General features: G+C 38.2%; 1 protein-coding gene across 3 annotated transcripts in view; it reads right to left on the minus strand.

The window, feature by feature from the left end:
- Kcnip4 (potassium voltage-gated channel interacting protein 4) overlaps positions 1 to 14750 on the minus strand; it is a 485624-nt gene that overhangs the window by 25563 nt on the left and 445311 nt on the right. For all 3 annotated transcript variants that reach the window (XM_076863845.2, XM_076863844.2, XM_076863846.2), the window contains exon 3: positions 5998 to 6067. In XM_076863845.2, the coding sequence (XP_076719960.1) occupies positions 5998 to 6067 (70 nt within the window). The remainder of the gene's footprint in view (positions 1 to 5997; positions 6068 to 14750) is intronic.

Below are 14750 nucleotides of genomic sequence, written 5' to 3' on the forward strand. Positions count from 1 at the left end.
CAACTTTGAAGTAAGGAACACTAGAGTAGGGGAAAAAAAAACCAGAAAAATTTATTTGATCTGATTTCTACATTTTTTAGAAGAATGACTTCAGGCCCAGAAAAAAATAAACCACTTTGTATTCACATATCTCAGTGTTGTATATATCACATTTTCTTAATCCATTCATCTATTGATGGGCATCTGGGTTGTTTCCATAATTTTACTATTGTGAATTGTGCTGCTATAAATATTGAAGTGGCTACATTGCTATAGTATGTGGATTTTAGATGTTTTTGGAAAAATATTAAGGAGTGGGACAGGGGTCATATGATGGTTCCATTCCTCATTTACTGAGGAAACTCCACAACTAATTATTCTTCTTGTTTTGGCACAAGGAATTGAAGCCAGGAGTGCTTAACCACTGAGCTACATCCCCAATCCTTTTTATATTTTATTCTAAGACAGGGTTTCACTAAGTTGCTGAGGCTGGCTTTGAACTTGTACTCCTCTGGCCTCAGCCTCATGAGCTGCTGGGATTACAGATGTGAACCATCGTGCCTGGCTCACATCTAATTCTTGAATGATGACCATGTCTCTGGTTTGTGAAATGAAATAATTTTGGATGACTTTTCTCACTCTAACCCCTTGCTCCCACATGAATTTAAGCACAAGGTACAAAATTAGCTTAATACATTTAAACATACAATTCATGGAATTATTACTATGGTAAGGCAGGTTACTATGCATGAATAGTAGCTTCTGTCAATAAGTCCTCTAGGACTGGAGGTGCAATTCAGTGACAAAGCACATATTTAGTCTAGTAAGGATTCAGCCTCCAGCACATACAACACACAATTGTCCTCCATAAATCACTCTAAAATATTGCTAGAGATATTGTCTTAGAGTAAGGAAGATATTCAGTGAGTGGGGTTTTCTTTTAAATTTATTTTCATAGCACTCATCTAAGTTCAAGTGCCTTGAGTCCTTTGTACATAGCGCTGCTCAATGAATATTTCCTGACATGTTCCTCTGACTTGGGCTCATTTATTCATTCATTTAATAGCTATTAATAAGGAACCTAGTATAGCTAAAGTAAGTGTAAATTTCCTACAACATAAGTAGGAGTATTCAGAAACTCTAGTTTTCATGGGATTTTGAAATGTGTCTTGAGCTAAGAGTTTATACACTGAAGCTTCTATTATATGTGATGGTGGAAAAGTAAACACGCAGGCAATAATGCCCTCAAGCCTTTCCCTATTGTTTGCCTCCTAGTAGGCTTTTTAGAACACTTCTAGAAAGTGTTCAATATAGTTATGCCAACATCCAGAACACCAAGCAAGCTATGTGAGACATAGCTCACACTAAGCCTTAGAGAGAACTTAAAGCCAGACACAATACAGATGGACACAATACAGATTGCACAGAGGACTCTGTACAAAAGATAAAGCATTTTTGTCATGGAAAAAGGAAAGAGATGTTGTGATTTACCCACACATCGGTGTTACTGTTCATAATGTCATAAACCTGTTACTTTCAGACCACCAACCTGAATAAACAATGGTCCCATGGAAGTATGAAGATGGTGTGACATGAATTTGCCTGCCATTCAAGACCATGTTCTTCATTAGGACACGTTTCCTGCGCTAGCTAGCATCAGTGTAAGATACAATTTGTATGCATGGTATTAATTTTTAAAATTTTAAGTCATTATTCTTTAAGATATTTCATTCCTGTCAAAGATACCTAGTACTCTTAGATTTATGCATTCAATTAACATAAATAATCAAAGAATTTCTAAGAGAACAAAAGTGATTTTCTGTAAATCCCTTTGGATTTTATAACAAGAATCCTTTGCAAAGTACATGTTCGCTGCTTCGGTAGATATTCTCTTATGTGGAAATGTTGTCTTTCGAAGAAAGATAAAATTTTAATGTGGAACCATATCCAATTTGTAGCATGTAATAACCTTTTTTGAAATAATCAAAAAGTAACTAAGATTTTCATTTTTTTGTGGGAGCTTTGATAGCAATACCTACCAATATATTGGCAGTCAGCTAATAAAAATGATTTTGTTAAAAAATTCATGTTTTAAATAATTTAGGAATAGATGTGATGACTGAATGATACCCAAATTTAACTTTCACTAATAAAAATCCTTGCATTACATGCTGTAACCAATACCTGCCTGCGGTGTCAGAACAGATTTTCTCTCTGAACTGTAGCAATGAGACAGAGTAGAGGAGTTGTCCACAGTAGATCCAAATCCATGTAATAATGGGTCTCCCTGTATTTTCTCAGAATTCTAATTTAATTATTTTAAAGGACTGTCTTTAACAAAAATTTGTTTCTTGCTAATCCATGCACAGAATTATTTTAAGTCCAGTCAAATACCTAACCAAATGGGTTGAAAACCAAAAGGAAATCTGATTTTTATATGAAACAACTAAAATTTAAATGGCATATAATTTTCAAAACCACTTTTTACAGATATTAGTCCTTTATATAATTTCAGCCACCATATGAGATGGGTGTTACTCACTCATTATAAATATTTAACAATTTGTATTTCTCATCAGTCACTACTCCATGATCTGTGGATACAACAGCAAAGAAAATAGAAAACCTTTGTGACTTTGGAGATTTCTAGTGGGGAAATAGATAACAAACAGCAATAACATAACTAAAATACATAGTATGAGGTGGTCTTGAATGCCAAAGAGAAAAAGAAAGTGATAGGGAATGTCTAAAGTATAGGGGTCCCTGAGAAGGTGGTATAGAGTAAAAGCAAAAGGAGGTGAGATATTTGGATACATATTTGGATGAAGTGAATTCCAGGCAGAAGGAATAGAAAATTGAAAAGCCCCAGAAGCAGCAGTGTCATGATTGATATGTGAGCAGAAGGCAAGGAAGCCAGTGTGGCTGAAGTGGAATGAGTCAAGGGGGAGATGGGAAAGACTAAGGAGCAAGAGATCAGTGACCATGAGTCAGGTTATTGCCTATGCTCTGAAAGGAGGGAAGATTTTGAGCAGAGCAGTGACATGATCTGACCTGCCATGTAACAGGGTGATTCTGGCTCATTTTGAGCATTGACCATTGTTGTGGGAAGAGGTGTCAGAACCTAGGAGAATATTTCAGAGACCACTGAAGTTAATTTGGCAGGAGATGAGGGTGACTCCATAGTAAACAGCAATTTTAAAAGGTGATGGCAAAGTCAATGGCAAATCTAGTCTGGGCACAGAGAGAGAAGCAATGGTTGCCTGCTATGTTGAGTAAAGGTCAAATAAAGGACCAGATGGTCCCCTTCCTTCTAAGGGGGAAGCCTTCTCCCTATGTTAAGTAGAGGTCAAATGAAGGACTAGACAGTTGCCTTCCTCCTCAAGGTAAAGCCTTCTCCCTAGACTCCTGATCCCTGTCTCATTCTACCCTATGCCAGTATATCCCATCAAGATTTTAATTCTACTTATTATCAACCTCCTGTTGTAAGCTGTTAGCACATGGCTCTTTATAAGCTCCTTCTCTGTATATAAACAAGTTCCATCCTTCCCTATATTAAAAAAAATAAATTCTTCCACCTATGTCTGCCTATGGCTGACATGGCTGTCGTTTACTTCCTCCTCATCACCTCACTCTCCCAGCCAAGTTTCCTGTAAGTGCTGTCTCTACCGCTTGTCTCTATTTTCTCCCTTCTCATTGATCCTTTTGCCTTCTTCAGTGTGGCTTCTGTCTGTGCCCCACCTAACTCTCTTGTTCAAGCTGCCATGATCTTACAAACAATGACCTCCATGTTGCTATGTCCCAAGAATACCTCCCAATCTTCATCCCCCTGGACCTCTTGGCTACAGAGTTTAATGTCTCTATTCTCTTAATTTCTGAACTACCAATCTTGTTGGGACTTATTGTCATTTTTTTTGACTGTTTGTTCTCTGTCTCCTTCACAGTTTCCTTTTCTTTCTCCGTGTCTTAACATGTGCTCTGGGCTTCATGGCTGACTCCCTGCTTTCTATACTTCTCCCAGTCACCTCACCCATATCATGGCCACATCATTAGCCACCACTTCATGGTTAATAATTCCCACATCTCCATCTCTTTCTTGGATTTTTCAATAGAGCCTCAGGTTTCTACCAAATCCTTGTTGATACTAAATCCCCACAGACACCACAATGTAATCTGTCCAAAATTATAATCATCTACTCCTTCTGTAACTTGTTACCTGGTGCCCAGGACAGAATTCTGAAAGTTATCACAAACTCCTCTCTTCATATCTTTCTACCATAAAAAGTCAATCAATCAATAGGTTCTGCCAGTTTAAATCATTTAAATGTCTGTGATCTTTCCCCACTTCCCAATCCTACTGTGTGTGTCCTGGTTAAAGACCTTGCTTTGCATCCTGTAATAAATTTCCTAATGCTCCCCTTGTCTGTGATGTTGCTTACATCATATCAATCCTCCACAGAGCCATCATGGAATGTATCTAAAACAAATTTTGACCATAGCACCTCTGACTTCAACCCATCAGTGCCTCTGCATCACCTCAAGGGAAATGTTCCTGTTTCTTATTATGGAATCCATGACTATTACATTTCATGTCAAATCCACACCCCAGTTCTGTCAGTTTCCTGAAAATTTCTACCTTCGTTTTTAGGCTGTGCCCCTTATCTTTCTCTACATTTGCCTAGAGTATCCCTGCTACCTTTTGAAGCTGGAAGATATCACACTGTGGCAAGAAAGTTCTCCTAAAAGGTAAGATGAGGAACTGACAGACTAGATATTTTGGAAATGGAGTGATTTCTTTGTATCTCAGTGTCCTTATTTATAAAATTTGTTGGATAATGAGGGTTAGGAATGCCAGAGCCAGGAATATATTCAATACCTCAAAGTGGCGTCAATTTCAGCCTATGTTCAAGGCACCTGGACAACCTCTCTTTACTTCCTCTCTGTCCTTCCTTGGATCTCATCATGCCTACACTAAGCTCCCATTCTACTATTTATAATCTCCATCTTTACATTGATACTTCACATGGACCTCGTCCCTCTGCTCCTGTAGACTAGTATCTAACACACTTTGGGGCAAGTACCACATCTGATTCCTCCCATTCCTCTTATATTAGTAGTACCTCACACATGGCTGAGCATACAGTAGGCTGGGTGACATGATGGGCATTTGTTGGGTAACTGAAGAAGAACTGTCAGATCCAACAGCAAACAATCTCATCACTCATCTCTAGCGGGGATGACATCATTATGCCATCCTCACATTTTCTTTCCAATTAAAATATTAACTTTCTCAGGTGGGGAGGAGGTCATAGTTAAATATTACTGAAAGGAAAAAGGGACAGCAAAGGTGCACTTGAGTTGGGCACAGTGGTGCACGCCTATGATCTCAATGACTTGGGAGGCCAAGATGGGAGAATTGCAAGTTTGAGGCCAGCCTCAGCAACTAAGAAAGGCCCTAAGAAACTTAGTGAGACTCTGCCTCAAAATAAAACAAAAAGATCTGGGGATGTGACTTAGTTATTATGATCCTCTGAGTTTAATCCACAGTACCAAAAAAAAAAAAAAAACTCCACAGAAAAATCTAGGTTATAGCCCAGGTCTGCCACTGAGCAGCTGTGTGAGTCTGAGCAAACTGAATTCTCTAAGCCCCAGACATCATGTCTGTAAACTGAGGATAATTACATTTTCCCTAACTTTGTTAAGAAATCAAATGAGAACTATAATGCAATTTAAAAAGCCTTGTGTCATTTTGAGGACCCCTAAAAGCATTATATATTTGTGAGCCATAGTACTATAGGCACACAGTAAAACTTGTGTTAAACTGAAAAATAACCTCTTAGATATTTGATAATTTGTAAGTAGCTCGTTTCTATGATACATCAAAAATTCTATGCACTTGCATGCTGTGTATTAATTATTTTACATAAAGATTAAAAATGTAGAGTCATGCCATGAAAGATTAAACCAACTCAAGATTGCAAACATAATTCTAACTGTGAGAGTATGTTAACAAGTACTTACCTCCCTGTGGAAAGAACTGCGAGTAAATCTCTTTGAAGGTTTCTTCATTAACAACACCACTGGGGCATTCCTAGAGAAAGTGGCAGAGAAGCGATATGAGCAAAGTGTTCATAAAACTGATTTTTTTTGCACATTTGAAAACAGAACTGTCTGCCGTGCAAAACTGTACCAAGAAAGGAAACCATCCATCCATTACAACCAAGATAATAAAAAGCATGCTATAAAGTTCTCCTTGTTCCAGTATTCACAGAATAAAAAAACAATATTGCAAATATATGTATCTTTGCATATTGAGCATCAAAGCAGGTCTGACCTATTCAAAACCACTCAGTTGTCTTAAGAGCATATGTATTTATTATCACTAATGTAAGAAGTAGTGCATTGTTTTTCATACCACCAACATACTGCAAAATGTTTATGATATGGACTTTGCTGGATCTTGGTTCAGTATCCTCTTGAGATTATCTAAACCCACCTAATCTTGAGTTCAAATAATAAAATTGAGACTCTGGGTCTAATGTGGCTCAAAAATCTTCAAGTAGGAATAGTTAGTGATTGTTTGGCAGTACACAATGAGATGCTCTTACAAAAAAGTGACCTTGAGTCAGAAGGCCTCCAAGTATTTTTGAACATTTAGAGGCCAGTTACTCCCTGTAATATGCTACATATGAGAAATTTTCAATTATCTCATTTGTGTGGTTCAAAGGTCATACCTTTGATATGTAAAAATTTTTAACTGATAGTTTCAATATGAATTTGTCCTTACAGAGCTTGTCAATACATTTTTCTTTCATTTGATCATTAGAACAAATTCATGAATTAGGTAGCTAAAAGACAAAATGGAAGCCAGCTTGGAAATTGGTTACTAGGCAAAACACTGAGGAAGAAGCAAGGTGTAGTTGGGACTTCCCAGGTCACTATAAGATTTTATATTAAATGACTCCAAGGACTTAGAGTGTTGGAGCAAGAAAAGACAACAATGAGCTAAATCACCCATGAGCAAACCAAACAGGAGGGTTAATTTTATGTACTCACATCTCTGAGCCTCAGGGCCTAAGTATTTGGCCAAGCATTATTTTGGATGATGCTGTGGTGTTTATGGGTGAGATCTGCATTTAAGTCTGTGGATGTAGTAAAACAAATGGTCCTTAGTAAAGTTGGTGGGACTCTTAGTTACTTGAGGGCCTGAACAGAGTATAGACTTCTTGCTCTAGGAAGAGCAAGAAGGAATTCTCCTGCAGACTGCCTTCAGACTTCATCTGCAACAGGGCCCCTGTCTGGCTCACCGGCAGGTTATCTTTGGATTTTCATCGCAAGTCCTTCCTGACTCTCCAACCTGCTGGCCTCCTCCAACAAATAATGGACTGGCCAAGCCTCTATAATATGTGAGTCAATTCCTTAAAAAATTCTCTCTCTCCATGCATATATACAAAAATCAACTATTTCTTTTTCTTTAGTGAACCATGAATAAACATCAATAAATTGATAAATAACAGCTACATCTTTCAAAAGGAAAAGAGTTGTATGTATACAGCTAACAAAAGGTTTAACCAAATAACTCTATCTAGTTGACAACAACAGAACAATTATAAGAGCAAATAAACACCTGTAGCTGGACCCTCTCACACATAAAAATTGAGATTTATTGGCTGTTTATCTCTGAGTCATCTGCTTGGGGAGGGCAGCGAGGGGAAGCAAATACAAAGCTCTCTGACATCAGGTGGTAAATCTGTGTAAAGTCAGAGCTGGAAAAGTGACTCAGAGGTACAGTGATGCTGGCAAACATGAGGAGGGGAAGTACTGTGACACCCACACTCATTAGCTACCTTTGGACTTGAGAAGCACTGGATAGATATACCTAATAATGTGAAATGACATTTAGAAAGTTGCTGTCCTGTATGTGTTTGTTTTATGTTTATGTCTGTGTCAGATGAACTTGTTTTTCTCATAAAGAAAGCATGCAGCCAAATCTCAGGATGGTAAGTCCCACCAGGTATATTTCTCTTTATCCATCTTGCACTCATCTCACTGATTTTCATTTATAGAAAATTCATATTGTGTACCTATGGTTCTAGGAAATCTTCTAAAGCTGGGGCTGCAGGAATATACAAGGCAAAGTTTCTGCCCCTATAGAGCCTATATCCAAATGGAAGAATAAAGAGTCCATTCAGGCTCCTACAAACAACAGACTAGACAAACAAATTAAAAATAAGGGTGGCTTGTAAACAATAGAAATTGATTTCTTGCTGTTCTGAAAGTTCAAGATCTCAGGTCATCAGATTCAGTGTCTGGTGAGGGAGGGTCTGTTGATTGCTCACAGGTTGTGTTCTGCAGCTGTGTGCTGTGATGAAATGGGTGAGGGGATCTCTTGGTATTTTATACAAGAGCTCTAGTCCCCATGGTGAGGGCTCTGTCCGCATGATCTAATGGTCTCCCCAAATCCCCACCTCCTAATGCCATGGCTTTGGGGTTAGAACTTCAAATCTGAATTCTAGGCTATGGAAAAAAAAAAAAAACATTAACAAAGAACAACAATAATACAAAAGATCACGGAAAAAAAACAATTCAGAGAATGATGATCTTTTATTTATTTTGGGCTTCATATTCAAACAAATACATTTTTCTACTTTTTGGGTGAGAAAAATTGAGCAAAGTCTGTCTATAAGACCCTAGTAATTTACAAGATGGTACAAATGGTGTTTTCTTTGAAGAAGACACCATTTGTATCATCTTGTAAATTTTTCTTTTTTCCTCACTTTGTTGTGATCTCTTCACAAATATGGTCACTCCTCCTCTCCACTAAGAATGAAATTGGCCAAGCTGCACAGACAGTATAGTGTAAACAACCTAGCTATATTAGTTAGGCTAACACTTGCTGCTATAACAAACAGGTCTCTAAACATATAATACATTTTTTCAAAAAATGTAGTGCAGTTCTTGCTTACATAAGAGTCTTGAATGAATGTAAAAAGGAGTTGATAGCTCTTTTCCTCAGAGCTACTTAGGGATGGTGGCTAATGAAGACTTGGCCATTTTCAACATTTGGCTTCTGAAGTTTCTGTGACTGTCTCATCCAAAAGGAAAAAAAGACCCTTGAGGAGGACACATGAGAGGTTCTTATGAGCCAGGTCATAAAGTGGTACACATCATTTCCATGTTCATTTTGCTGGTTAGAAATCTTCTAATATGTTCACTCCAAACCATAAGAGAACTTTTATGAGTTGATAAAGATTAGAACACAAATTTTATGAAGAATTAGGAATGTCTGCCCTAGTGACATATTTAAAAGGTCCTCATATACTTCTGCTATGAAATAGTTCTACCATTGATGTTTTATGTGCCCATTAACAAATCATTTAGCAGCATAAATTGTCTCCGTTTCATTGATTTCATTTTTAAAGGCTGATACTTGTAAGTAAACAAGTACAAAGACATCTAAACATTGGAGTATGAATTTGCTCATTAGGCTTGCCTAAGAGGAAGAATCCAGGATTAGGGAAAACCTCATTCTTCCATCTTTTGAGAAGTTGTTAATAACCTTCTGCAGGCCCTTGTGGATTCTATATTATATTTTCTAATAACATGTTTTTTGGTTGTTATTAATAAATGATTATTCAATAAAAATATGTTCATTGTGAAAAATAATCAACCATAAACCAACTATTGTAGTAACATTTTTGTGATTTTCCAAAGCATATATTAATAATATACTCTACAAATAAAATTTGGATAATACAAAAGCATAACACTTTTATCTTATAATATTTTTAACTTTAAAAAAATACTCTGAACATTTTCCCTGTCGTGATTTTTAATGGCTGTGTAATGACGCATTCATTGAACTTGCCACATTGCTGCATACTGAAGCGATTTCAGAATTTGGGGAGCAACATAGGAATAATGATGTAATTAATATTCAGGGCATACATCTGTGACTGCACCTGTGGTTTTTTCTTTACAGCTAATCCCAGAGGAGAATCACGGGACCAAAGGGTTTAAACCACTTAAAGCTTTTCATATGCGCAGTCACATTGCTTTCCAAAAGGCTGTACCAGGCTGTGCTGCCACCACCACCAGTTTATGAGGAAGTCTCCTCCCTGGAGGGGCTGCTGGCCAGAATCACATGGGGATTTGACATGCACAGAATTCCATGAGCAAACAGCAACAATGCCCTTCCCTCATGGATCTAATCGTCATTCTGAAAATTACCAGAGGACATCAAGGGATTTGTACAGATTTCTCCAAGGGATAAAGCAATTTGCCTTGTTTTTCATGCAGACAAGGATGCTCTGATGGCAATCAGCTGGACCACATTAGCACAACAACAACAGTTTGCTGAGCACAAAATAAACAACTCAATGCTTTCCTGTGCATGCTCTTAACATTTTCACCCAACCTGAAAGGGGGGAATTATTTTTTGATAAGGAAAATGAACAGAGATATTAAGCTGCTTGAGTCATGGTTCTTGACAGAGTCATTTATTTGCTTGTTCTTTCAACAAATAGTTAGCGAGTGCTTTTTATGTGTCAATAAGTAGTCCATGTGCCTGCTACCATTCTGAGCAGTGAGACTATGCAAGAGTGAGTAAGAAACGTCCCTTGTTTGCTTTTATGGTACATGAAGTTCATTGGAATCCAACTCATACCTCCCTGACTCTTAATTGCAATGCTCTCCTGTCTCCTGCAATGACTTAATTTTCCCCTAGCAGAACTGAAAACATGGTCTCCTGTGGGTCATCTGTGGAAATATTCCTTTTGGGAAGGTAGTCAACAGAGCCCCTGTTTTGTCTGTGGTGGAGAGAACCACACACAAAAGGAAGCCATTTCACTCAAAACTAGAGGCACTGATTACACACACACACACACACACACACACACACACACACACACACACATAGTGAGTTGTGGTTTAAGGAAAAATGCTTTGATTTCTCTTTCAGAGATTGTGTCCTTTAGTCTGAGGAGGACTGCCCCATCTTCCTCTTCACCATGTGCACTGTCTGCCCTAGCGAATGGCTGAACAGTGGAGTGCTGTGGCAAAAATTCCGGTTTAAGGGCACACAACTCCAGCCAATGTTGGAGCAAAAGTTAAGAAGCTGGAGGTTCTCCACACCCCACTGGCTGGGACATTAGTCAGATGACCATTGTACTCCCTTTATTGCTTCTTAATCCTTCACCATGTTATGATCAGAATGCAATAAATATGGAATGAGTTTTCTTACACATAACTGCTATAGATATTCCTGTTGGTGAAGAAACACTTCCTTGCCCTGTTAGAACTTATCTCATTTTTGCTCGTGATACTCTCTAGTCCTCTCAGGTAGTATTGTGACACAGGTGAGGGTTGTGATAAGTTATTGATATATAACCAATAGTTATACAATCTACCAGTAATATCAATATTAATGGATTATCAATATTTTATAACAATGTGAAGATGATGATGATGACAATGATGATAATCTCATCCATATGAACACTTCTATGCTTCTGGTATTATGTTAAATGCCAAGTTGGGTTATCTCATGTGAAGGGATAGATGCTAGTATTAGATCTGTTTTACAGACTACATTGTCTTAGTGAGAAATTGCCAACTTTCCCGTAATAAGAAAATGTCAGAGCATAGTCTAGAGATCATAAGCTCAGGAAACATGAGTGCTGAGGCAACCCTCAGGAGGATCTAATCCAGTGGACTTATTTTAAAGGTAGGATAACAAGGGAGAGAACGTTACAGGAATTGCTCATCATGACTCCATGTACTGTGGAGCTTCACTTCCTGTCTGGGTTTCCTGAAGTGTGGGCTCATTTTGACACCGCAAATGCCTTCATGTCCATACAATTGCTGGTGTTTTCTGCCATATAGTAGAGCAAGCTAGTACAATGCTTGAGTTCTTGGGCTTGGCGTTAAGTAGAAAGCAGATTTGGTTGGAACCCCAGCCACATATGGGCTGGGAAAGTTGTCTATTTCTCACTAAGTCTCCTTCCCTGTAGAATAAGGATATATCGAGCGCAGAGGGATGTTTTGAAAATTGCATATTATGTTTTCTTAGTCCTTGACCTCACACTCATATTTGCCCATTAATTATTAACTGTTAGTACAATAATAATAATCTAGAATTTGGTAAGAACACCATAATACAAGGGGTTATTGTAACATCAATGTGGATAAACTAGGGTTAATTTGTATGCATCAACATGTTTGAATCCAATACAGGTCTGAAATGATCTTATAAAGCAAATATGAGTTATACTGCTTACCCTAGCATTATAAATTTAGTTTTCTCTCTCTAATGTCATCATAGTTTACCCTCAAAGACAGGAGGATACTGAAAATGTAAATGACAGCTGAGACAAATAAAGGCTGTCATCCTGGAACTAAATATCATTAGAAATCCAAGAGCCTTTAATTTATCAGTTTAAATGAAAATTTCCTCTAGCATTGTTTATGTGAGTATGAGTATGTTAATAAGTATGCTATAAACACTGTCATTGTGAAGTGCTGGGGATGGTATTTCAGAGAGGGGTCCATGTATGCATAGGAAACTGCTAAGGAAATTATTTTGTAAGTAAGATGAATCATGAGTCCTTTTGTTTTTTGGTTTTTGTTCTTTTTTTTTTTTTTTTCCTGATTTTGGAGATTGAATCCAGGGGTGTTTACCACTGAGCCACATCCCCAGTTCTTTTATTTTATTATTTTTTAAAATTTTGAGACAGTGTCTTGCTAATTTGCTGAGCCTGGCTTTGAACCTGTAATCCTCCTGCCTCAGCCTTCTGAGTTGCTAGAATTCCAGGATGTGCCACTGCACCTGGCCTCTTGTGTTCTATACTTTTGCCTCATAAAATCTTTGAACATTTCCTGTAAAGTTATCAGAGCTCTGAGGGAATGCACTAGAAATGGTTGCACTGGTATTCAAATCAGATGTATAATAATGTACATGATTATAATATTAAACATCCCAATGATATTTCACCACGAGCTGAATATTTTCCTAAGTAATTATTTTCTAATAAATGCCATTCCCTCAGGTTCAGAACTATTATCAAATATTTAGAGATAATTCTTCAGTGATCAAAAGAGAATTATAGTACAAATAGTTCATAGGAAAATAACTAAAATGAAAAGTGTTTTTGAAATAAATAGTTCTTTGGGGATCCTCTTGTGATATTTGTAATATCACGTTTTTAAAGCATCCCTGTATTTTATCACCTCTCACATGAACCCCGGTGCTAAGAATGGATACATGGCAGTGGCTGTGAGGTGCTTAAACTGAGGCCTTGATTTGTCTACCATCGTGTCATCCATGTTGTATCCAACAGCTGTTCTTTCCATTCTTCTTAACACAGAGCAGACTAACATTTCTTGAGTAGTTAACACAGGCAAAGGAAAACACAGAGACTGGAAAATAGCCTCAAGTTCAAAGTAGCAAAAGAGGAAGGCTCACATCATCATCCAAATGAGAACGACAATCCATGCTTCCTGCAAGGAGGTTACCACTTTAAGCAGCACATTTGTTAGAGATCATACTGAATGTGGGTTGTGTGGAAGTTCATAAACAGAGACCAGCAAGCATCCTCCACACACAGTAAGTCCTGTAGCAATAACTCAGGTACCCAAGAAAGGACCACTCAGTTGGAAAGGCAAATACAACAGGATTTCCAGCGTGGTAGTTGTTAGGCATTTTATCAACAAAGACACACCCTTTTTAAGCACTTGGGAAGTTAACATTTTCTGGATCCTGATAGTTGGCAGGAACCATGTGACCAACTTGGGTCAACCAATGGAGAGCAGAATTGTTGATGTCAGATCCATGAGAGTTCTCTCTTTCTGGCTGGACAAACACGCAAGAGATGGTGGCTGCTCCATCAGTTGCTTGAGGGACTGTGATGTGCAAAGCCCCCTGCTGACCAGGGATGACCATGGACTACAGATGAGAAGCAATCTTTTAACATTTGTGGCCACTGAGGCATTTTTTATTAAATGATATTCTGGTGGCTACACCAGGTCAGGACAGAAAAGTGGGATTTTATCTGGACCACAGAATCCTCTTCCAGGTTATTGGTCGAGTTCACTGTCTTGTGGTTGCAGGACTGAGGTCTTGTTACCTTGTTGGCTGTTCTTTCATGGCCTCTCTCAGCTCCCTTCTCATGGAGTTCTTGCCATCTTCAAACAAGCAGAGACAGGATCCTGATAGTTGGCAGGAATTATGTGGCTGACTTGGGTCAACAAATGGACAAACACGCAAGAGATGGTGGCTACTCCATCAGTCGCTTGAGTTCTTATCCCACCGATTCTCCTGGTTTGTGAAGGAGACATATGACCAGACCATGTTCACAAGGATGCTCTCTGCATCTTAGGGACAACTGATTTGAAACTTTATTTTTGCCTGTGAAATCTCTTCACAGCAGTACCTTGATTAGTGTTTGATTGAATAATCATGAGCAAAGACTCTCATGTGGCCACCTTTAGATACCCACAGCCTGCTTCTTCTCTATGGGGCCTGGCTTTGGTTTGTACAGCAGCTTCTGTTTAACAGGCTTTTTCTACAGTTACATTCACAAGTATATCAAAGACTGAAACTATTCATACTTACACAAATAGTGTACTATTTCCAACTCAATTGCCCACTGTACTATTTGGGGCCCTAGCTTAACAAGATTTTAAAGGGATATATACTGTAGTCTATAGACTCAGCAGTGCAAAGACAGCTGTGATGGCAAAACTGAATGTGTCTTTTGTGCATGCTATGGTTCCAT

Source organism: Callospermophilus lateralis, chromosome 8 (genome assembly GCF_048772815.1).
Source record: "Callospermophilus lateralis isolate mCalLat2 chromosome 8, mCalLat2.hap1, whole genome shotgun sequence".
NCBI classification, from domain to species: Eukaryota; Metazoa; Chordata; class Mammalia; order Rodentia; family Sciuridae; genus Callospermophilus; species Callospermophilus lateralis.